Source organism: Scylla paramamosain, chromosome 3 (assembly GCF_035594125.1).
Source record: "Scylla paramamosain isolate STU-SP2022 chromosome 3, ASM3559412v1, whole genome shotgun sequence".
Taxonomy (NCBI): domain Eukaryota; kingdom Metazoa; phylum Arthropoda; class Malacostraca; order Decapoda; family Portunidae; genus Scylla; species Scylla paramamosain.
In genome coordinates, this window is record NC_087153.1 from 12802501 (window position 1) to 12825702 (window position 23202).

The following is a 23202-nucleotide window of genomic DNA, read 5'->3' on the forward strand; positions in this document are numbered from 1 at the left end:
TCTCCATTGGGGAACTTCTTAGGAACAGGCATTGGATATAGAGAGACCAGTTCCTGAGATCCATTGCCAGGAAAGTCCTGCCAGTCTACAGAGTTGAGGCAATAAACTTATTTGAACAATCAAGGACTTAAAGAGACCTATTTTCATCTAAAAATGCACCAAGTGGCATTTACTATTTAGGCATTAACACTGCTTTCTTCCTTAAACATATTAACTAGTATATGAGAAGAATTTTGTTTTTTTAATTCCTTTCACTGGGGAGACCAATGAAGGAAAAGTCTGTGCAGTGTGCAGGTTAAGGCACTTCTTCCATATGGCACTCCCTCCCAGTGGAGAGAGAGAGAGAGAGAGAGAGAGAGAGAGAGAGAGAGAGAGAGAGAGAGAGAGAGAGAGAGAGAGAGAGAGAGAGAGAGAGAGAGAGAGAGAGAGAGAGAGAGAGAGAGAGAGAGAGAGAGAGAGAGAGAGAGAGAGAGAGAGAGAGAGAGAGAGAGAGAGAGAGAGAGAGAGAGAGGAAAAAGGCAAGGAAACTGCAAATTGCACAGTACCTACTTACTTGTTTGTGACACTGAGAAAAATTAATACCATATCTTCCAAAATACTTTCAAGTTTAAAAAGGACACTGAAATACTCATCATTACAAAATAAACTATTATTTTATGAAGACTACAACTAGCCTTGTTTGGGTGTTAATTTTTTTCATTTATTTTTTGGCACAATTGATTAGTGGTTTTTAAAATGTATATATGAAGCACCAGAGCTCATGAGCTGGTGCAACAATTCACACTGTTCGATAATTTGAATACAGAAATAAAGGATATCATTTGGGAGTCAACTTCCAGATAAAATGCACATATCCATAATTGAATATTCCATGTTGTATACTAAACATTTCTGAATATTTTCAGGTCAAAATGGGAAAAAAGCAAATGGATGGAAATACCAGTAACTGATGATAAAACATGAAGAGATCTAAAATGAGGACATAAATATTAAAATCCATTGGTGTAAATTTAGCAAAGTCCATTAAAATGATCTATGACTTGCAGATAAACAAAAATAGTGCACCTTGTTCTGACTCCTGATCCACTTCAATAAAACCTTAAACTTTGTTTTGTAATACTGAGAAAGTATAACTAAATTAAGAACCTTGTTAATTCTTTTATTTGCAAAGAAACTAAATACAATTTTTTTCATAACTTTAGGAATTAAATAAAAAGTTATCCAAAATTGAATACATCATGTCTTAACATCTTTTCCAAGTGGTAATAACAACAACAATGATTATCATCAATTATCATCATCAACATAACTGTGATAACAATAATCAATATTACACATCATTATCATTATCATCACTGCTACTGAGAGAATCACTAGCAGCCTTAACAATGTTGGTTAGACAGGCTTACAAAAATATAGGAAGTACATTATGAGGAACAAGCAAGGCATTCCCATCTAGACAGTCTCTTGCATATCAGTATAAAGACAGGTAAAATTTTGTTTTTAATTGATGGATATATCCTTGGCAAATCTTATTAATTTGTAAAATGGTGGTACCTGTCATTAACAACTATGACACTTCCACTTCAGTGTCCTGCACATAGGAATGTCTTTAGAATGGTACTCCATCCTTCATCCTTATCATGAGCACTGCTGCCCTAATCCCTGTTGGCTCTGTTGCTGCTGGTGCCACTGCTGCTACCGTTGTTGGCAGTGTTAGTATGCTCCATATACCTGAAAGAGCAAGGCAATTGTGTATATGTGTGAGTATGTGTACTCTGTGGAGAGCAGCAGGGTCACCATATTTCTATGCCTTTGGCTATTTGCTTAACTATCCAGGCTACCTCAATTCATTATTATAAAAAAAAAAAAAAAAAAAAAAAAAAAAAAAAAAAAAAAAAAAAAAGACCAATACTGATTTTATTTTTTATTTTTTAGAATTTTGTTTTCTCAGCAGAGTAACACTTAGCAATTTCTTCACTGTCCCCCCCTCCCCCAAAAAATATGATGTCTTGCTTGCCTCTTTACTACTACAAGAAAGCTCCATCACCTACCTGGTCCACAACCTCATATGCATTTCTTGATTCCTTCTCATTTCCATCAGGTGTTCATTGACTCCTGCATTGTCCCCATGTGGCTGAGTAGGTCGGAGAAGGACAGGTCTCATAGGAATATGAATATGCTGAAGATGATGATGATGATGCTGGTTAGCCTCAGGAATATTCATAACTGGTGGAGGCCTCATCACTCCAACTTGCATGACTTGGGGATAGTGCTGATGAGCAGGTGGAGCTGGGGGGAGCTGTCGATGAGCAGGTGGAGCTGGGGGAAGTGGTCGATGAGCAGGAAAATGAAATACACCTTGATTTTGATGAGCAATAGGGACATGAGGCTGCCTGTGGTAGACAACTTGAGGACGAGCTTGGATCTGTTGGTGGTGTACAGGTCGAGCAGCATGAGGTAGGTGTGCCGGCTGGCCTCCTTGGTGCTTCACTAAGTTCTTTGGTACCTAAATAACAGAGATATTGTTATCCCTTGAATACATGACACATTGTTCATGCCTTAATTACATCAGGTTGCTCAAGAAATAGGGTGGCAGCTACAATCTAAATATGCCATCTTGCTTCTGCTACCTGAATCAGCAATCCTCTAAACAGTTCATTCAAGTGACAAAAGGTAATAGTGTACCTCCTGCCATCCCCTCCCACCTGATTTGGCAATACATCAGTTTCCAGTTGTATTCAGGAATGCATGCACACACACACACACACACCACCTTACCTTGCAATGGCTGTCAAAACTTTAATGGGTTAGTTAAAGAAGTGACATTTTTGGGAAAGTCAAGCATCACAGTGCAGATGATGACCAAATCCTGGCATGTGACTGGACATATTGGAAAGCTTTGTCAGGTCGATAAATGATTCCAGTTAGACAGACATTGGATTTAGTTTGATGAGTTAAATACCATTTAGTGATGGGAATGGCTACACATGACATACTATGAATGTAACCACTTAAAAATTGCTGAAGATTAATATGCACCAAAGATAAAGTGTTATAAATAAGGATTAGTAAACATATGTTAAGTTCTAGCACTGAAGCTTTTATGGCCTTATATCATTATATCCTCTAGAACTAAACAAATATATGTAAATCAATCTAAACTTTATAGTAACAGTAGTGGTTGGGTTGACTCTTTGCTGGACTGAGGGTTGGTGTCTTTTATCCCTTAAGAGATATATTTCCCTTTTTTATTTCTGCTGCCAAAGGTGATGCAAGGTTTGCAACCTGCTGCTCTTTTCAATCTGTTGATCCTAAACAATGGTTGTGGTGTTGGTCACAGGGAACCAGAGGGAGGACATTACATCATGGTCATCCCTTGCTGGGGGTTGGTAGGAGTCAGTTCTTTAACATGATGTTTTCTATTTCTTCTGGAAAACCTATAGCAAGAAAATAAGGATGTGAAATGTGTATATCTTATTTGCTTTATGGGTGAAGTAGTACATACGAGGCTGTTTTCCCCTAAAAGAGGGTAGCCAAGACAAGGCACACAACTTTACATTCATACTCATTCACAGCACTCTCTTATCCCCTTGCCCCACCAAAGAAGAGAAAGTACTCCTGCCCTCACTTTCTGGGGATCAGCTGCACAGCTTGGACGGTTTGGTCCAGAACAAGGCATATTCACAACAAGTACCCTCCCCCACCACATCTGATTACCCCACACCTGTGAGAGACCAGTGATGTGCGTGCCTCCCACAGAAATTGCAGGGCCACATCATTCCTCATGCACTCGCAGATGCTCTCCATTTGCTTCTGTCATGCATAATCATTCTACTATAGTCCAGTGTCAGTCCTCTTCCCTTCATACCCTCCTTCACACTATCCATTCATCCCTCACTTGGCCTGCCTCACAAATTCCCACCTCTCACACTTGATCTTACTATCTTCTTCACCAGCCTATCATCCTCCATTCTCTCAACATGTCCTAAGAATCTCAGCACATGTTGCTCTCTCCATCCTGCCCAGTCTCTCACAACATCTGTTCTCCTCACTCTTTCATTTTGACTCTGTCCATCCTAGTTACTCTAAACATTCCTTTGAGATTTCATCTCCATTATATTCAATCTCTTCTTGCCTGCTATTCCCATACTCAAAATATCAACACTGTAAAGTGCAGTAGGCACTGCTATCCCTTCATACAGTATTCTCTTTACATTCATTGTGCTTGTAATAAATAAATAAAAATACAAGATAATGTTTTGCTCCTAATGCCTATACTGCACTTATCACAATCCCTTCTCTCTCTCTCTCTCTCTGTTCATTATTATTGCACTACAATCCTAACCTCAGGAAGATCCTGGAAGGGATTATGGAATAGCGTCACTGATGGATCCAGTTCTTCTTGGAGCCTTAAGACTTCAGCTCGCACTTCCTCTGCGTGGGTAATCACGGAATTGCTCCACAGTGGACATCTATGAATAAAAATACCAGATATAATGAATATTGGCTATACTAAATCACCATAAAAATTAAATCTCTAAGTAATGCTCTTGCAAAATTCATCTATTACTTTTACAAATATGAAGAAGTTTACATAAAAATTTTCTAGATAGAAATAGATAACATTAATAATACTTTATTGTCACACTTTAGATTCAAAATTAAAATTAAAGTTAAACAGAGTTAAGTTGTGAAGTATTTCATAGAGATATGTAATTTTTACAATATGAAAAGACTTCCCAAATACCATGTTGTAAGACAGAAAAATACAAAGCAAGGATTACATCTCAGCAAATACAATGAATACAGGAATACAACTTCACCACAGTGCTGTTAGATGATATAGCCTTGCTTTGAATTTTCCCAGAAAGTGATATTTTTACTTTCAGGAAACAAACCCTCTTTAAACCTAAAAGAATTAAATCAAATTATCACCTATGAAATATACTAATTGTATATTGGATGTCTGCTGCTTTGATCAGTGTCAACAATTTGAAAGAATACCATCATCTCTAACTTCTGTAACTCTAAAAAAGGATTGTGCCAAGGAAGAAAATTAAACAAATTCAGCAGTGGTATGCTTACCAGCTGATCACATCCATGCTATTAACTGTTCAGTGAAAGAGCCAGTCAAATATAATACTAATATTAAGGTTTTTGAATGTTAGAAAGATTAGTTATTGTTTAAATTGAAGTAATAAAAATCCTTACTTTTTGGGGTCTTTGGGGGGATGGTTACCATCAAAGTGGTCATAGCCTCGGATTCCCTTTTTACAAATGTAACACATCATGGCGCCACATGGACACACCATTTTATTGCATCCATCATCTTTGATAAATCTCTTGCCGCATTTCCAACACACTCTGTCAAACAAAAGTTACAAAAATAATAAATTACCCGTTAAGTAATATTTTAGTACCTCTCATATAGAAACCCATGCTATTTACACTTCCTAAACTAAACCAGACAGGCAATCCCACACGGGATGGCCCAGAAAAACTCAACACGCTCATACACACTTCACACATACTCCTTTGGTCTGGTAAATCTAAACTGGCACGTGTGATATGAAATCTTCCAGGTGCACTGTAGCCACCTCTACCAAACTACCCCCTCCCTCAGCACCATGTTCTTTTCTCCATCTGTAAATTATGTCAGAAGACTATATATTTTTTTTATTTGAACACGAGATTTTTTATTTATTTATTTATTTTTTTTACAAATAATCCACACTTGTTGGCGAATACAAAGAACTTGGTATAACACGTGACACCCCACTTGTGCAGTGTTGCAGGGACAGCCAGATCAGGTGTGGTGCATCCACACACATACACACTAAATGAAGTCAGGTTGTCAGGTCTGCAGCACTCAGATCTACCACAATGGAAGCCTCTGCAAACCATCCCACACATATACACAGTAAGGTAAAGCATATTATAAAAAGAAAACTCAGTATTTTCAAAGAGAGAATAAGAATGAAGGAGTTTTACTGCTATTTCAAAGGTCAGCAGCAACAAAAGTGGACAGCAGCAGCAACATAAGTGAATGAATGAACAGTGACTAGAATATGCAAGCAAACATAATGAAAGAAATGGTGAGTTGATAAAATTTTCATCTCCCGAGAAATGGCACAGGTGGGTGGAACAGAGGTCAGTTTGACAGATGTAGAGGTGACAGCACCATGCTGGGAGGATTATACATCACATATGCTGGTTTATATTTGCCAGACCATAGCCCTGTTAGCCCCTGCTGGAGAAATGATCTTGAGGACAACAATACTACACCCTAGGAGCTTGAGTATAGCACAGCTGACCACACACTTCTACAGCAAGGCCTGACAGCAATGAACGTCCTAAGTCTGTCCTTTACTTATAATCTAAACTGGAAACTTCACATCTCATCTCTAGCTAAAACAACTTCTATGAAGTTAGGCATTATGAATCATCTCTGCCAGTTTTTCTCACCCCCCCCAGCTGCTATGTACAAGGGCCTTATCTGTCCATGTACGGAGTACGTTTCACATCTACTGGGGGTTCCACTCATATTGTTCTTTTAGACAGGGTGGAATCAAAAGCTTTTCGTCTTACCAACTCCTCTCTTTTAACTGACTGTCTTCAGCCTCTTTCTCATCGCCACAATGGTGCATCTCTTGCTATCTTCTACCGCTATTTTCATGCCAACTGCTCTTCTGATCTTGCTAACTGCATGCCTCCCCTCTCCCCACACCCTCATTGCACAAGACTTTTTTCTTTCTCTCGCCCCTATTCTGTCTGTCTCTCAATCCTTCATCTCTTTCTCTGGCAAACTCTGGAACTCCCTGCCTGCTTTTGTATTTCCACTTTCCTATGACTTAAACTCTTTCAAGAGGGCGGTTTCAAGACACTTATCCAGTAATTTTTGACAATTGTTTTTGACTCCACCAGATGTGCCCACACCCACTCTCAGGGATCAATGAGATCTCATTATTTTCATGCACTCCCCACTGCTGCTCTCCATTCACCTCTACCACATACAATCACTCTTGCTTACAGCACAGTCATTCCTCTCTCATTCAGTGTTCTTCATACAGTTCATCTACTCCAGGCATGGCCTTCTTCTTAATCTTTTACTGCATACATCTGACCTCATTATTCCCTTTACTAGTTTAATGTCTTCCACTCTCTCCACATGCCTAAACCATCTTGACACACACTGATCTACCTGTCTAATCAACTCTCTCATAACATGAGTTTTTCTTCTTATCTCATCATTTCTTATTCTGTTCCCCCATGTTACTCCACACAAACTCCTCAAACATTTAATTCCCATTACATTCAACTATTTCCTCTCCACTACTCCCATGTTCTGCATTTCAGCAAAATACAGTATAGTGGGCACCATTATTCCCTCATATAACTTTCTCTTTACACTCACATCTAGTGCCGTGTGTTTAAAAGACCTTTTTCAGCCCACCAAATATTTTTCCTGTTCCATTTACTCTGCACTTAATCTCCATCCCAACTATTAATTAAAGCAGTCATGAATAAGTTATGCTAAACACCCACCTGACAATGGCTTCAGTCATCTTGTTCTCCAGGAATACACGCGTGTCCTTCTGATGCTGCTTTTCCACTTCCTCACAACGCAAGGGAACATGGTTTGGTTCCTTACAGTACCTTCAAGAAAAATATCACAACTATTGTAGCATCTCTGACATTACCAGGGTGTAGGACTCAAAGTCAAGGTGTAAGTGTGTGTGTGTGTGTGTGTGTGTGTGTGTGTGTGTGTGTGTGTGTGTGTGTGTGTGTGTGTGTGTGTGTGTGTGTGTGTGTGTGTGTGTGTGTGTGTGTGTGTGTTTACCTAGTTGTATTTACCAAGTTGTGAAATACAGGACAAGAGCCACACTAGGCTTGTGCTGTCCTGTCTCCATATCAACTTTTATCTAGATTTTCTTTAAATTTATGAATTGTCTTTGCACACACAGTCTCATCCTTAAGTTCGTTCCACACTGTTATACTTCTGTGTGGGAAGCTAAGTTTCTTGATGTCTCTTCTGCAAACACTCCTTTTCAATCTCCTTCCATGTCCTCTTGTGTCTCTTGTATCTGGTATCATAAGGTCTTCTTTGTCCAACTTTTCCACTCCTTCCAGTATTCTATATATTGCTATCAAATCATCTCTTTCCCTCCTTTTTTCTAGTCTAGTCAGGTCCAATCTCTTCAACCTTTCCTCATAACTATACTCTCTTAAACTTGCAGGGATTTTAGTTGCAGCTCTCTGGATCCTTTCTAACTTTCTTGTATCCTTTTTCAAACTTGGCGACCACACTAATGCTGCATACTCCAATCTTGCATGTATCATCGTTACCAATTTTTTTAATCATATCTTCATCAATATAGGAGAATGCTATCTTGATGTTTCTTAGCAGAATATATGTTTCTCCTATAATTTTGTTTATGTGCTTCCCAAATGATAAATTATCATTAATAATTACTCCTAGGTCTTTTTCTTCTGATCTTATAGAGATTTCCTCATTCCCTAAGTAATAGTTGCCAACTGGTCTTTTCACACTTTTTCCAAACCTCATCACACTACTTTTTTAGCATCCACTTCAATGATCATTCATTGATCTTAATTAAGTCCTGATTTAAAGCACTGCAATCCTCTTCATTTGTTACTTTCCTCATAACTTTCTACACCTTCTGTCATATCATTTACATAAATTGCGAACATAATAGGTGCAAGTACCGAACCTTGCAGGACTCCACTTATTACCGTTCTCCAGTTCAACCTGCTGCCTTTAATTACTGTCCTCATTTCTCTGTTTGTCAAAAAGTCAGTCATCCACTTTAACAGTGATCCACCGAGTACTCCAATCTTTTCCAATTTCCATATTAGTCTTCTGTGTGGAACTTTATCGAATGCTTTTCTCAGATCTAAGTATATGCAGTCGGCCCATCTATCTCTCTCTTGCACTATATCTATTACTCTTGAGTAGAAACATATCAAATTCGTAACACAAGATCTTCCTTTTCTGAAACCAAACTGTTTCTCTGTTATCACCTTGTTGTCTTCTAGGTATTTCACCCATCTGTTCTTGATAATCTTTTCACAAATCTTCGCCACCACACTTGTGAGCAATACAGGTCTATAATTTAATGGATCTTCTTTACTTCCGGTCTTGTGGATTGGGGTAACATTCGCCTGTTTCCAATCTATGGGTACTCTACCTTTTACCAGGGTAGTGCTAATTATACTGTGAAATGCTGAGACTAATTGTGAGCTAAACTCTTTTAAGATTCAACTCGAGACACCATCAGGACCCATTGCTTTCCTTACATCCAGGTCTTCCAACATATTCTTTACTTCATCTACTGATGGTTTAATCTCCTTTAGGTCGGTCCCTTTTTCTAACACTGTCCTCTCACCTCTGAAATAATTTTCCTTAGTAAACACAGAGTGGATGTATCTGTTAAACACTTCAGCTACCTTTTCTGGGTCATCCACTGTCTCTTCTCCAGCTTTTACCGTGCTCATTTCACCTTTACTCTTTAGTTTTCCATGGATGAATTTATGAAATAATTTTGGTTGGTCTTTACATTTCTCCACAACATTCTTTTCAAAAATTTTCTGCTCATCTCTGTGAGTTTTGACATATTCGTTCCTCTTCCTTATATAATTGTTCCACAGGTCCAGTCTCTTGTTTTTCTTCCACTTTTTCCATGCTTTCTTTCTCTTCAACCTAGCTGTTGCACATCTCCTGTTGTACCAATCCTTTTTGAAAAGGTTCTTTGTTGATCTTTTGAGTACCCATTTCTCTACTCCCTTATTATAAATGTCCACGAAAGCTGTCCACTTTTCCTCCATGTCTTTCCTTTTGAATAACTATGTTCCAATTCACTTCACTGAAATACTTCCTAAGTTGTCCGAAGTTAGTCTTGCTGTAGTTTAGCCATTCTCTTCTGTGGTCCTCTTTCCTTATACTGAGGTTATGATCCATAACTGTGAATTGAATCAGCACATCACTTTTTCCTATTGGGTTTATGTATTTAAGGTCTTCTACTTTTTCTTGTTCCTTGGTGAAAATTAGATCGAGCCTTGAAGGTGCTTCATTTCCCCTAAATCTTGTGTCATTTGTAACCCACTGTGTCAGGAAATTTTCAATAGCCAGGTCTAGTAGCTTGTTCCCCCCATGATGACTCATTGCCTTCTATGGTCCAGTTCTCCCAAGATATCTCTTTACAGTTAAAGTCCCCCATCAGGAGTATATCGTCATTTTCCTCAAGCAACTCTGCCAAACATGTCCTTGTGTACTCAAGCATTTTCTTATATTCATACTCTCTCCAAGAGTTGGAATAGGGGGGGGAACATGTCACCACAAAGTTACGGTATCTTCCAATATTCTCTTAAGCTTATTTTCAATACTTCTGCCTCCTTCATCCCATATGTGACAGATTCCACTAATAGATCCTTCCTAACTAGAAGCATCACACCTTCTCCCCGTTTATTCTTTCTATTTCTCATCCAGAGGTTGCATTTTCCTTCAACAATATTTAATATATCCCCTTCACTTGCCAATTTAGTTTCAACGATCGCCATGATGTCCAGTTTCTCCTCTTTTAAATAGTCTTCTAGTTCCAACACTGCTGACATTAGTCCTTTTATGTTCGTGTATGCTACTTCTAGTCTTCCCCTTCCGCATTTACTTCCCTCCTGTACCACTTTCTCAACCTCATGTCCATAACCCTCCAAAAGAACTGTTTTTTCTCCACCTCTGATAGTTTTCCATTTTTTTTTATTTGCTTATTTTCTTAGTTTGTTTACAGTATCCCTCTCTTCTCTGGTTCTATCTTTTTTTTATCCACACTTGTTTGTATTCTTCCACGTTGGCCAGTTTTCAGGATTTACTTAGTGTTTCTTCAGCTGCCACTTGTGACCTAAACCTTCTTTTCATAGGACGCTGTCCACCCTCAACATATCTACCCAATCTTTTAATTTCTTCAATCTCTCCAGTTAGCTCTTTTTCTTCTTGTAATGTCCCCACTAATTTTCCACACATATCTTTTCCTTCTTTTCTCTTACAGTCCACTGAGGTGTACACTCTTCTTTCAGGCCGAATACCACAACAGTTTTTTTCTTATCCACAGTGTCTCTCACCAAGTTTTCTTTCTGTTTTATAACTTGAACAACTTTTTCTGTTAGCTGTGTGTCATTTGCCTTTGTTCCTCCACAATTTTCCTAAAATCGATCTTTTCTTCCTCTTGTTCTTTCTTCCGATTTTCCTGTTTTACGTTTAACTCTTCCACTTTGCCTTCATATTCCATTGCTTTATTTTCACATACTGTTAGTTTTTTATGTAGATCGTCCTATGCACCTTTCCACACCCCCTTCTCGATGATCAAAGTTTCCACCATCTTCTCCATCCTGTCAAATCTATCCTTCATTTCTGTTTCCAATGTGATAATTTTCTTTCTCATCATTGCTTCCCCAACCCTTCGGTCCTCTTCCCCAAATCCTGAGAAGTCTCTTGTTGAAGAAGTCCCCGTTGGTGTAAACAACATAGTGGGGACTGAAGTAGCCCCCTCTTCACCGCTCATTATAACAATTCAACTGCTTTCTACAAAACACTTTTGGAGACAGGACAGCAACGAGGAAAACCAGTGTGAACTCTCACCTCTATGTTTCCACTAGGGCTGTTCTCAACGACGTGTGTGTGTGTGTGTGTGTGTGTGTGTGTGTATTTACCTAGTTGTAACATATGGGAACGGAGCTACACTCATGATGTCCCATCTCCATATCTACTTTTGTTCAACTTTTCCTTAAAATCATGAATGTTTCTTGCACAGACCAATTCCTCTTCCAGTCCATTCTATGCTTCCATGTTTCTGCTTGAGAAGCTGCACTTCTTTGTCTCCTGCAAGTGGTCACCTTCACTCTCTTATCATGTCCTCTAGTTTCTCTCTAATTCCACACACACAGATCTTCTTTCTCCAACTTCTCCACAATGCTTGTCATCCTGTAGACCACTATTAGATCTCTCACTCTTCTTCTTTCCAGTGTCAGAAGCTTCATTTTATTGAATCTTTCCTCACATGGCAGAGCCTTTAGTTTTGGCACCATCATTATTGCTACTCTTTGTACTCTTTCCAGCTTTTTTATGTTTCTTGTCAAGGAGTGACCAGACAACTGCAGCATATTCCAACCTTGGTCGTATCACTGTGATCTTTTTCCTCTGCCACTTTCTTTATAGTTGCATTTCTCATAATATAGTCATATATACATCTTTTGCCACTCATGGCAAATTTCACTTTTTTACATTTGCCATCTTCTACTCCAATCCCATATTTTATCCAAATTTCTTTGTAGGATATCACAATCACTCATTCCTCATCCATTCAGAAGTATAATTCCATCTGCAAACAGGCTCACATAGCTTGTTACTCCATCCAACACGTCATTTACACATACAGCAAACATAACTGGAGCCAAAACCAACTCCTGTGGGACTCTTTGCTTACTGCCCTCATTTCTCAATTTGTCATGAAGTCTTCCAGCCACTCAATAGTCCAACATTCACTCCTCCCACATTCTTAAGTTTCCATATCACTCTCCTATGTGGCACCTTGTCAAAAGCCTTCTTCAAATCCAGGTAAATACCATCTGCTCAGTCATCTCTCTTTTGCACTATATTGATCACTCTTGGGTAGAAACATATCAAGTTAGTTACAATCTATCTCCCTCTTCTGAACCAAAATTGGTTGTTAGATATAATATCTTAATTTTTTAGGACGAAGATATTATATCTAACAACCAGTGTGTGTGTGTGTGTGTGTGTGTGTGTGTGTGTGTGTGTGTGTGTGTGTGTGTGTGTGTGTGTGTGTGTGTGTGTGTGTGTGTGTGTATGAACATAATGTAAATGTTCCATTTACAAAGCAAAGCACTTTGTTGGCAGAGAGTGAATTTACCATAAGTATCATACTTATATTAACGTGCACTTTTCTGAAAAACACTCAGAAAACTGCCTCAAAGGATAATAATCCAAACAGAAAAATAGTTATAACATGTGCAAACAAACCTGCAAGAATCCTTCATACACTCTGGATTGAGACACTTGAAAACTTTATCTTCTGGATTTGGCATGATGGTCTGAAAGTTACAGAAGGGACATGCTACCAAGTCCTCAATGTCAGCTGCTGCAATTTCCTCCAGCTGTTTTCGTTCCAAAATTTTTGAGAAGATAGAAGGCTTCATCACTTTCTGGAGGGTTGTCAAGGAAAACTCATCCTTGCACTCACCCTCAAGGCATCGGAAACTTGTCCTTCCCTGTCCAATCTCTTCCTCCACAAACCTGTATAGATGTATAGAAATGTATACAAATTGTATGGATGTATTAGGAAATATACATAAAGGCTTGCATACAGAAACATTTTAGTATCATGAAAATTCTACAAAAAAAGTTGAAATCTTTGGGATATGGGGAAAAAAACAAAATATACCAACACATGTAGATAGAAGTGCAATGAAAGTGTATGTATGAGTATAACAGCACTTCATGGGCATTTTATTGTTGTGCAGAGATGTGATAATGACTGCTCCAATTTTCTGGTGCATATCACTTGTGATGCCACTAATGTGAACAGTTAAATGTATGTCAATCAGAGACACAGTACACTTTATTATTACCAGTAGGTTGTAGGAGACTGAAATAGGAATGGGCAGGTTGGGAACCCATCAGTCAGTACTCCACTTCCTAGATGGAGGAAGAAATTAAACTGTGGTGCCTGAATCTAAGCCTGAGTATGTAACTAGAATGAAGAGATGTGAGTTAGGTGGCACTGTGCATGAAAGGGACCTCTATGTTATGGTGATGTGAAACTGAACCAATACATAGGTAGGCAAGTGGAGAAAAAAATTCAGTGGCATATTCAGAGAAATAAAAGCAGGATGCATGCAACAGTGTAGATACTCTATTGAAAGATGAGTTTGAGAGAGAGAGAGAGAGAGAGAGAGAGAGAGAGAGAGAGAGAGAGAGAGAGAGAGAGAGAGAGAGAGAGAGAGAGAGAGAGAGAGAGAGAGAGAGAGAGAGAGAGAGAGAGAGAGAGAGAGAGAGAGAGAGAGAGAGAGAGAGAGAGAGAGAGAGAGAGAGAGAGAGAGAGAGAGAAACATCCTTATCATTTAAGGGTCAAAGATGAAAACAATTAGTACATGACACATGTACTTTGGCACACAATTTTCACAATCCACACAATGGTAAAGTAGTATACATAATGACAACATACCTTCTGATACAATTAACACAAAATTTATGATGATCATTCTGAGAAGTGCATGGCTCCATATCTGCTTCCAGCACCTCATCATCATAGCAACACTGACACTCTTGCAGTTCATTTGCTGCTTTTGCCTGCAGGATGAAATTATTGATGTACATTTTCATTCATGCTCATAAGACACCAATAAATCCCAAGACCCAGGATATAAATCACTGCTGTTTTATTTCAGATATCTTATCATTTTGTGACAAAATACTAAGAACGTTGAACATGTGTACATGTAACCTCTTCAGATCTAAAGTTCTATAGCTGATAAAACTGCAACACAGGTTGATTTGCAAAGCAGAGTTAACTGGATTTCATTAAAGGTATAGTGCATATGACCTTTCAAAGAAAGAGATCTTAAGCAAGGGTTAATAAAACCTTGACTGTCCCATAATACACATGTGATTTCTCTTGCACGCAGTGCATCTACCATATCTATCTAGCTCATCTAATTTTTCATCAATCTTTCTATGAGATCAAACTGCCTCAGGTTGCTGTGTTTGACCATCTCAATTATTCTGCACTTCATCTCAGCATTTTTTTTTTAAAACATACCATATCTGTTATACACTTTCACTGCTTTCACCGTCCATTCTTCTCATACCATAGACATTTATCACATAGCCCATGTCAACAACTCTGATCCTTGACCTTTGTATTTCGTTCAACACCCAAGTTTCACTTGCTTGTGTGATTGTTGATGAAATTATTCTATCAGGCATCAGATATTCTTGCTTCCAGTTCTCTCTTTCATCATATCCACCAGAGATCCAACCACCTTCCAACCTTATGGGACTCTTTCTCATGTCTTATTTTTCATTTTAGTAAATAAATTTAAGTAACAAGATATATAAATTCATGTACTCCCCTATTTTTCCCCATGCAACCTATTTGGGCATCCAACTCTTAATGTATATGAATTATCAAAACAAACTACTTCATCTTTACACCTTTCAAACAGTATCATCTTATTTCTGTTTCTATTCACTTTCAACTTTCATCTTTCAAACACAATATCATATACATTTACAACATTTATAAGCTTTTGCTTATTGAAACACTCCAATATTCTGCAAACTACCACTAACCAAACTTTAACTCTGTGCATCTATCCAATGAATAAACTGGCAATAAGGTAAATTAATATAATTTAGGAAAAACATTCAAATGAAGGCTAAAAAAAAAGTTGGCAAGGAATGCAAAGACAGTTGATACATACCAAGAGGAAGGCACGTCGCTTGTTTTCTTCTTTTTTCCAGAGATATTCCTTTATTTCTGCCTGCATGTGCACATAACACAATTCTTTGATGAAGATATCATCCATATCCTTCTCCTTCAAGTTGGAAGTACGCTTGGTCTTTCGCCGAGCCAGCTTCTCATTCTCCTATGCAAATGACACAAGTCAGCATTAGCTTAGCAATAGCAAAACCAGCATACCAAAGCCCAACAACCTCAGCTTCACTGTAGTATACCGCTAGCTTTTATTTCGTACCCATTAGTATTTTTTTTTCCTTTCCTATAAGGGTGAGAGCTGACATGGTTGATTTCAATAAGAAGGATGCTACAGGGAAGAGATGACCATAGCAATATGAGAGATTATTAAATGTAAAAGAGGATAGAGAGTATAGTATGAGGATGTTATACAGCTTGACATTAAAAAATCCGGCCATCGATAATCCAGTTCCCTTAGATTTCTAGCATGAATTTTGGGGCACATTTTTTAATTTATCGTGTCAGTGCGTCACTATGTTTTCTGGAGATGCTGTGCTCCAGAATTACCCACTGGGTCTTGCTTGCACCTGATAACAGGCATTCCTGCTCATTCCTTTTCATTTTATCATTTATTTGCTGCTGTACAGCCCCATTATGGATTCATCAAAGAAAAGAGATGGTGCAAAATGTAAACATTGTGCATTATCGATCGCAGAGAAAGCAGAAGAGCTAAGAAAACTTGATAGCAGTGTGTCTGCATGAACCAAGCAGAAGTGCTAAGAAAACTTGATAGCAGTGTGTCTGCGTGAACCATCTGTGAAACAAATGACAATGGCTCTTTACAGGTAGCCATTTTCTGTTAAATATATACAGCATATATAACCATAACAAAATCCAACATTTTTTTAAAATCTGGCACTCCTCATTTTAGGAGCTTGCTGGATTTTTCAATGTCAACCTGGAGCACAAAATTATGTTGAAAATCAAATGAGTCCGAATATGAGAAAAGTACATGCAAGAGACGGAAAAAAATGGAAGTGAGGATACCTGTAGGTTTGGACAGATATGTGCTTTAAGGCATGGAATGTTTAGGCATACAAAATGTTATGTTGTGAATGTATAAATGCAGAAATCTTATCTTTACCCTTCTCTCAAGTGATACTGACCTAGTATAAGGATATATTATATAAGATAAATAGTAGTTAGATACTTAATTCAGATTCATTTCAAGATACAGTTCTGAATGTATTTTTATACCACTGAAAATTATCATAATTACAGCTGAAATACAGTAAACAGCTTATTTGCACAGAAAAAAAAAGCCTATGATACATTAATATTTGTACGGTTTGGTTGTGCCATACACTGTCATTAAAACAAATGCTGTGATACATTTGGTACAAATCACATGATCCTTAAACCTTAAATGATGAATGCATGGTGCAAACTCCTTATCTCAGAATGGAGTTTTAAGAAATTATTACTCTTATTTTTACAGCTATATTTCCTTTAATACCTGACCTAGAATTATGAAAGAAATACTATAAGAATCAACTATCCTCCTCCTTTGTAATGGTGTTACTGTCTGACTTGTTGGTGTTTTGGTTCAGCCATGAGCAGAGGTAGAGTAACAATATATTAACTGCCCTGCAAGGATGGCAGCATTCATTATGCTGGGTACAGCACTGGCTGCAGCTCATGCACACAGCTCTATTTTCTTTTGCCTCATTTGCTCCTCAATGCTCTCCCCACATCTCAAAAGGAATATTTATTCATTGTACCCTACTAATTCCATAAATATGATTCCATGTCAAACAATTTAATATTAGTGGAAAAAACTGGCTTATGTTAGCCATGCATTGGGATGAAAGAGATTCATCTCTGCCCATCATACATACTTTCTATGTGTGTACTAACTGAGGAAAAATGTTGTCATACAGAAAAGCTTTGTAAGTGTTGCCAAATCATGTTCGCATTTCCCACCTGCTTCTATTTAATGTAAGGTGGGAAACTGTATGATGCATATATACATAATCATCAATCCAATGAGCCATGCACCCATCATTTAAGGATTAAATGGAGGTTAAAATGGAAAGTAAACAATTACATAAATATAATAAATAAGTGCAAGATAGTACAAAATGGTGTGTTTGTACCTGCAGTGCCCTCAAGGAAGGCAAATAGTGGTAGTTGTGCTTCTTGAGTGTACTTTTAATATCCTGACTGAGATGGAAAGGCAGATCCTTTTGGAGTTGAGTGCAAGCATTTTCCTTGTAGGTGTTACTCATGTTGGTGGTGGTATCACAGAACACCTGGCATACAAGGGAACAAATACATTTTGTTAGACAAACTTTCCAATTATACTTCACACTTGCAATTACTCCCTTACACAAAATCCTTTATTTTTTTGCCAGGCAGTGTGCCTGTGCATTTGGTGTGTTTTGGTTTCACAATTTGTATCTGATCAAACCAAGCAAGCACTATACTGTTTAGTTTTTGGAAGCCACTGCACTATGCCACTGCACTATGCTAAAAACTATACATGGTAATTTTTGTAAAAAGTTTGCCAGAAACTTTTCAGTACATCTCCTTAATCTGTAATCCAAAATCAATGGAACCAGAAACATTTGGGATCTTGGAATTTCTTGGATCTTGGAATTGTGGATTTTTAATGGTAGTTTCCAAAAACACAGAGATAAAACTACTAACTTTTTTGCAATCAATCAATCACAATTAATAAACAAAAGCTACAAAGCTATAAAATATTTCAAATTAACTGAATTCAAAAGTTAGGAGTTGGGAGTGTAACTGTTGTCACTCTCACACTCCTGTGCCTGCTAGCTTGCCTCAGGGATACACTGCTATAGTCCTGAAGCAATTCAAACTTGTAAAATCCAATTCAGTTCTCAAGACTAAGAGAGCTAATCCAAGAAACAGGATCATCAGCAGGTTTTACACTGCCTTGTTGTTGATTTATTTACAATGACTGATCCACTGTGATGAAATCACTGCTACCATTGTCTGCCACTTGCTTACAACTTAAAATATGTCTTAAATCACCATCTATATTCATTATTATTAAAAGGCACATAAGAATGAATAAAAGTAAAATAAACTCTTCAAGTTAGCAATGATTTAACATCATTTGTGGTCTAATGGAGTGGCTGCTGTGGTAAGCAGTACCAGCACAATACCACACTGGTGACAAGGCATTTGCAGTGCCATTTCAAAGGCACCAGTTCCTAATTTGAAGTTAATGAACTTTTAATTATCCTTTATGAAAATAAATCTAAGTAATGAAACGATAAATCATTAGTTCCTGGTTATTCCTCATTGATTGATGCACAGACTTCACAGAAAATATGGCCTATTTTCTGAACTTATTGGTTTTTAGAACATGAGATAAGAGACGACCTGTAATGTACTTTAGTTGAACTTTTGGACCTATACTTAAAAGAACAAATGTTTATAACAAAACTGTCCTAAATATGCTCAGCTTGTATAATTTGTTTCTCATATACAGAGGGATCTTATAGCATACTTTTGATATATTTATGTTTTTCTATTTTTCTTTTGATATATGGATTTACAACTTATCCATTACCATACTTCAATTCTGCTATTTTCACTCTAGGAGCTGAGATGGTCTTAGATACACACTGTGAAGTGCTATAAGACAAGGATGCACTAAGCAGGAGGTGAGGGTGAATATTTTCAGGAACACTTCAATGATAATGTTGGGAGAGGACATAATATACTAACTACTTAGGTGAGAAAGTTTATGAAAAGCCTGAGGAATATGAGGAAATTAAACTTAAGTGTTCAAGGAAGTTGGTCATGTGACATATGGCATCTAAACAGTGTTTGTAGCATCTTCCCTTGCTCACCCAAAATCTGTCAATTATGCTTGTCTTACCATTGATTAGCATCTCAATGGGTCTCTTCTTTCTTTCTTTCTTTTTGTTTATTTATTTATTTATTTTTGTTCATTTTGATGTCCTTGGCCAGTGCCCCTTATATAAAAAAAAATAAATAAATAAATAAAATATTAATAAATAAATAAATAAATAAACAAATAAATAAAAAATAAAAATTAAAATTAAAATTAAAATAAATATAAAAATAAATATAAAAATAAAAATGAACATAAAGATAAAAAAAAGAAAAAAAGAAAAGAAAAGAAATAAATAAAATAAAGTTTGTATATTCTTCATAACTCATCTCTTGTTAAAGACAGACTATTTAAATTGGTAGTGCAGAATCCAGCAGGACCAACTAGAACAGTATATCTTGAACAAGGGATAAGCTACAATGGAGAATGTACAAACATACAGTGCCAAGGGAATTGTACATGATAGGGATACAGTGTATGAGTGAGGGAAGGGAGCAGCCAATCAGGAGAGCCATTACAGACACAGCCTAGGTGCCAGACAAATAGCCTCCTTGAATGGTGTATAGTATTTCCATTGTGCAGGAACATATTTTACCTTCTCTGGATCTTCAAAGTACTCTAGAAATTCTTCTACTGACATGCCCTCAATGAATTTCTTTTTGATTTCTAATCTCTTTTGCCTTTTGTGGTATTCTTCAATCCTGGGGTAATCTGTGGACTGGAGGAGTTCATTCACAATTTCCTGGAACTTTGTGTCATCTCCACTGATGGCCACACACCTGCAAATAACCTTTATTTTAGTCATGAAGAAAAAAAAGAGTTCTTTTCAAATACCTAATCTCATTTGACTTTACAGACATCCTCAGTATCAATAAGTTTCCCAGTCAAAGGAACTCTTCTACTTTCTTCCACCATTGTATTATCTCTAGGGAGATCTGCTAACTTGACAAATTATCATTCATGGAATCAATCCACTTACTGATCAAGTACAATCATATAAACACAATGCAAAAATGTCTTTTTTACTATGAGATATCCATTTCTTTTTTTATGGTGGCTGATCTCTCCCAGAAGAAAGGTTTGTGTTATCTACCACACCATGTCATTTTTTGCATTACTACTCTTTTTTTTCCATATCCTACTCAAGAGTGGTGCTGGGCTGAGGACCTGTTCACCCTTGTCAATTTTTCCTGTCCTCCAGGTGGTGACTGAGAATCACAGGATCAGTGTCACTTTGTTCATGGTTGGGTTTCACTGGAGGAATGACAACTGGCAATGACCTCAGCTTGCCTGTAAATAAATTAACTTGTGGGGAGCACCCAGAACTTCCTGGCTCTTGGGGATGTGTATGTTCCCATAATGTTCCTGCTTGACATCAAACTTCCTAATTTGTCTAGGAACCTTTGATGCCTGTGTGAGTGACACAGAAGCTCAGGCCACCTACACATGATGGACTCATGTGCCAGAAGTTGCAGTGTGTGGTGACGAGCTTTGCTTTTGGGGCACTGAGGTGTCTCAATCCAACTAGCCACTGAGTATCATTTGTTGCTAATATATTATAACAGTTACTAGGGAATAAATGCTTGCTACCAAGGCTTGCTATGGTCATGATCGTAACAATACATTTCCCAACCATTCTACGAGGCAGTCAGTTCTTGACCCATGAAACCCTATCATAGTCATCCCCTGTTGAGGACTTCTAAGGAATGAGTATCAGACAAAGAAAAAAGGAGAAAGAAATCACTGAAAACAATGAAAATTTTCACTAATCCACAGGTCATGACCTATTCGTATTTGTACCCTAGTGAGGAAGAAATACACCTCAAAGATATTGTGGATCTACTGTATTGAATCAATCATATTTGATAAACACTACATAACAAAGATATTTATTCTTTTGTTGGTGCATCTTCAAGAAACATCACTATTCTGAGGGAGGTTGAATTTCTCCATATGATACAATAAATGTGAGAGAGAGAGAAAAAAAAAAAAAAAAAAAAAAAAAAAAAAAAAAAAAAAAACCTGTGCAAGTGAAATCTGTCTTACTTTTTAATAAGTATAATGACATGGTAATAACACATGACTGCTTTTTAGATCAATCTAGTTCTGCAACTGATGAAACTAAACTTAAACTCTCGGAAGGCTTATGGACCGGATGGGGTCCCTCCTATTGTTCTCTGAAACTGTGCCTCTGTGCTTGCATCTTGCCTAGTCAAACTCTTTCAGCTCTGTCTGTCAACATCTACTTTTCTGCTGAAAGTTTGGCTACATTCATCCTGTTCCTAAAAAGGGTGACCGTTCTACTAATCCCTCAAACTACCGTCCTATTGCTTTAATTTCCTGTCTATCTAAAGTTTTTGAATCTATCCTCAACAGGAAGATTCTTAAACATCTATCACTTCACAACATTCTATCTGATCGCCAGTATGGGTCACATCAAGGCCACTCTACTGGTGATCTTCTGGCTTTCCTTACTGAGTCTTAGTCATCCTCTTTTAGAGATTTTGGTGGAACTTCTGCTGTTGCCTTGAATATATCAAAAGCTTTTGATAGAGTCTGGCACAAAGCTTTGATTTCCAAACTACCCTCCTACGTCTTTTATCCTTCTCTCTGTAAATTCATCTCAAGTTTCCTTTCTGACTGTTCTATTGCTGCTGTGGTAGACAGTCAATGTTCTCCTAAATTTATTAACTGTGGTGTTCCTCAGGGTTCTGTCCTGTCACCCGTTCTCTTCTTGTTATTCATCAATGACCTTCTAAACCAAAGTTCTTGTCCTATCCACTCATATGCTGATAATACCACCCTGCACTTTTCCACGTCTTTTCATAGATGTCCAACCCTTCAGGAAGTAAACATTTCACGCAGGGAAGCCACAGAACGCTTGACTTCTGATCTTTCTAAAATTCCTGATTGGGACAGAGCAAACTTAGTATTGTTCAATGCCTCAAAAACTCAATTCCTCCATCCATCAACTCAACACAACCTTCCAGACAACTATCCCCTCTTCTTCAGTGACACTCAACTATCTGCTTCTTCTACACTGAACATCCTCGGTCTGTCCTTTACTTATAATCTGAACTGGAAACTTCACATATCATCTCTAGCTAAAGCAGCTTCTGTGAAGTTAGGTGTTCTGAGACATCTCCACCAGTTTTTCTCACCCCCCCCCAACCCTGCTGCTAACTCTGTACAAGGGCCTTATCCGTCCATGTATGGAGTATGCTTCACATGTCCTGGGGGGGGGGTTCCAGTCATACCGCTCTTCTAGACAGGGTGGAATTAAAAGCTTTTCGTCTCATCAACTCCTCTCCTCTAACTGACTGTCTTCAGCCTCTCTCTCATTGCTGCAATGTTACATCTCTAGCTGTCTTCTACCACTATTTTCATGCTAACTACTCTTCTGATCTTGCTAACTGTATGCCTCCCCTCCTCCTGTGGCCTCACTGCACAAGACTTTCTTCTTTCTCTCACCCCTATTCTGTCCACCTCTCTAATGCAAGAGTCAACCAATATTCCCAATCATTCATCCCTTTCTCTGGTAAACTCTGAACTCCCTGCCTGCTGCTGTATTTCCACCTTCCTATGACTTGAATTCCTTCAAGAGGGAGGTTTCAAGACACTTATCCTTCATTTTTTGACTACCACTTTGGACCCTTTCCTGGGAGTGGCATCTCATTGGACTTTTTTTTTATTGGATTTTTGTTGCCCTTGGCCAGTGTCCCTCCTACATAAAAAAAAAAAAAAAAAAAAAAAAAAAAAAAGTCTCCCTTTGATCAGGCAATAGAGAAAGATTGGCAC

General features: G+C 37.8%; 1 protein-coding gene across 4 annotated transcripts in view; it reads right to left on the reverse strand.

Moving 5' to 3' along the window:
• Nucleotides 1-1146: 1146 nt before the first annotated feature.
• LOC135090470 (uncharacterized) overlaps nt 1147-23202 on the reverse strand; it is a 28445-nt gene continuing 6389 nt past the window's right edge. For 3 of the 4 annotated variants that reach the window (XM_063987220.1, XM_063987211.1, XM_063987228.1), the window contains exons 3-12: nt 20000-20183; nt 17669-17824; nt 15520-15684; nt 14262-14386; nt 13058-13330; nt 7549-7659; nt 5215-5367; nt 4349-4475; nt 2055-2509; nt 1147-1734 (exon numbers count right to left, since the gene is read on the reverse strand). In XM_063987220.1, the coding sequence (XP_063843290.1) occupies nt 1659-1734; nt 2055-2509; nt 4349-4475; nt 5215-5367; nt 7549-7659; nt 13058-13330; nt 14262-14386; nt 15520-15684; nt 17669-17824; nt 20000-20183 (1825 nt within the window). In that variant the 3' untranslated portion in view covers nt 1147-1658. Of the gene's footprint in view, nt 1735-2054; nt 2510-3082; nt 3441-4348; nt 4476-5214; nt 5368-7548; nt 7660-13057; nt 13331-14261; nt 14387-15519; nt 15685-17668; nt 17825-19999; nt 20184-23202 lie in introns of those variants that run through there. The other variant, XM_063987238.1, reaches the window with a different exon arrangement.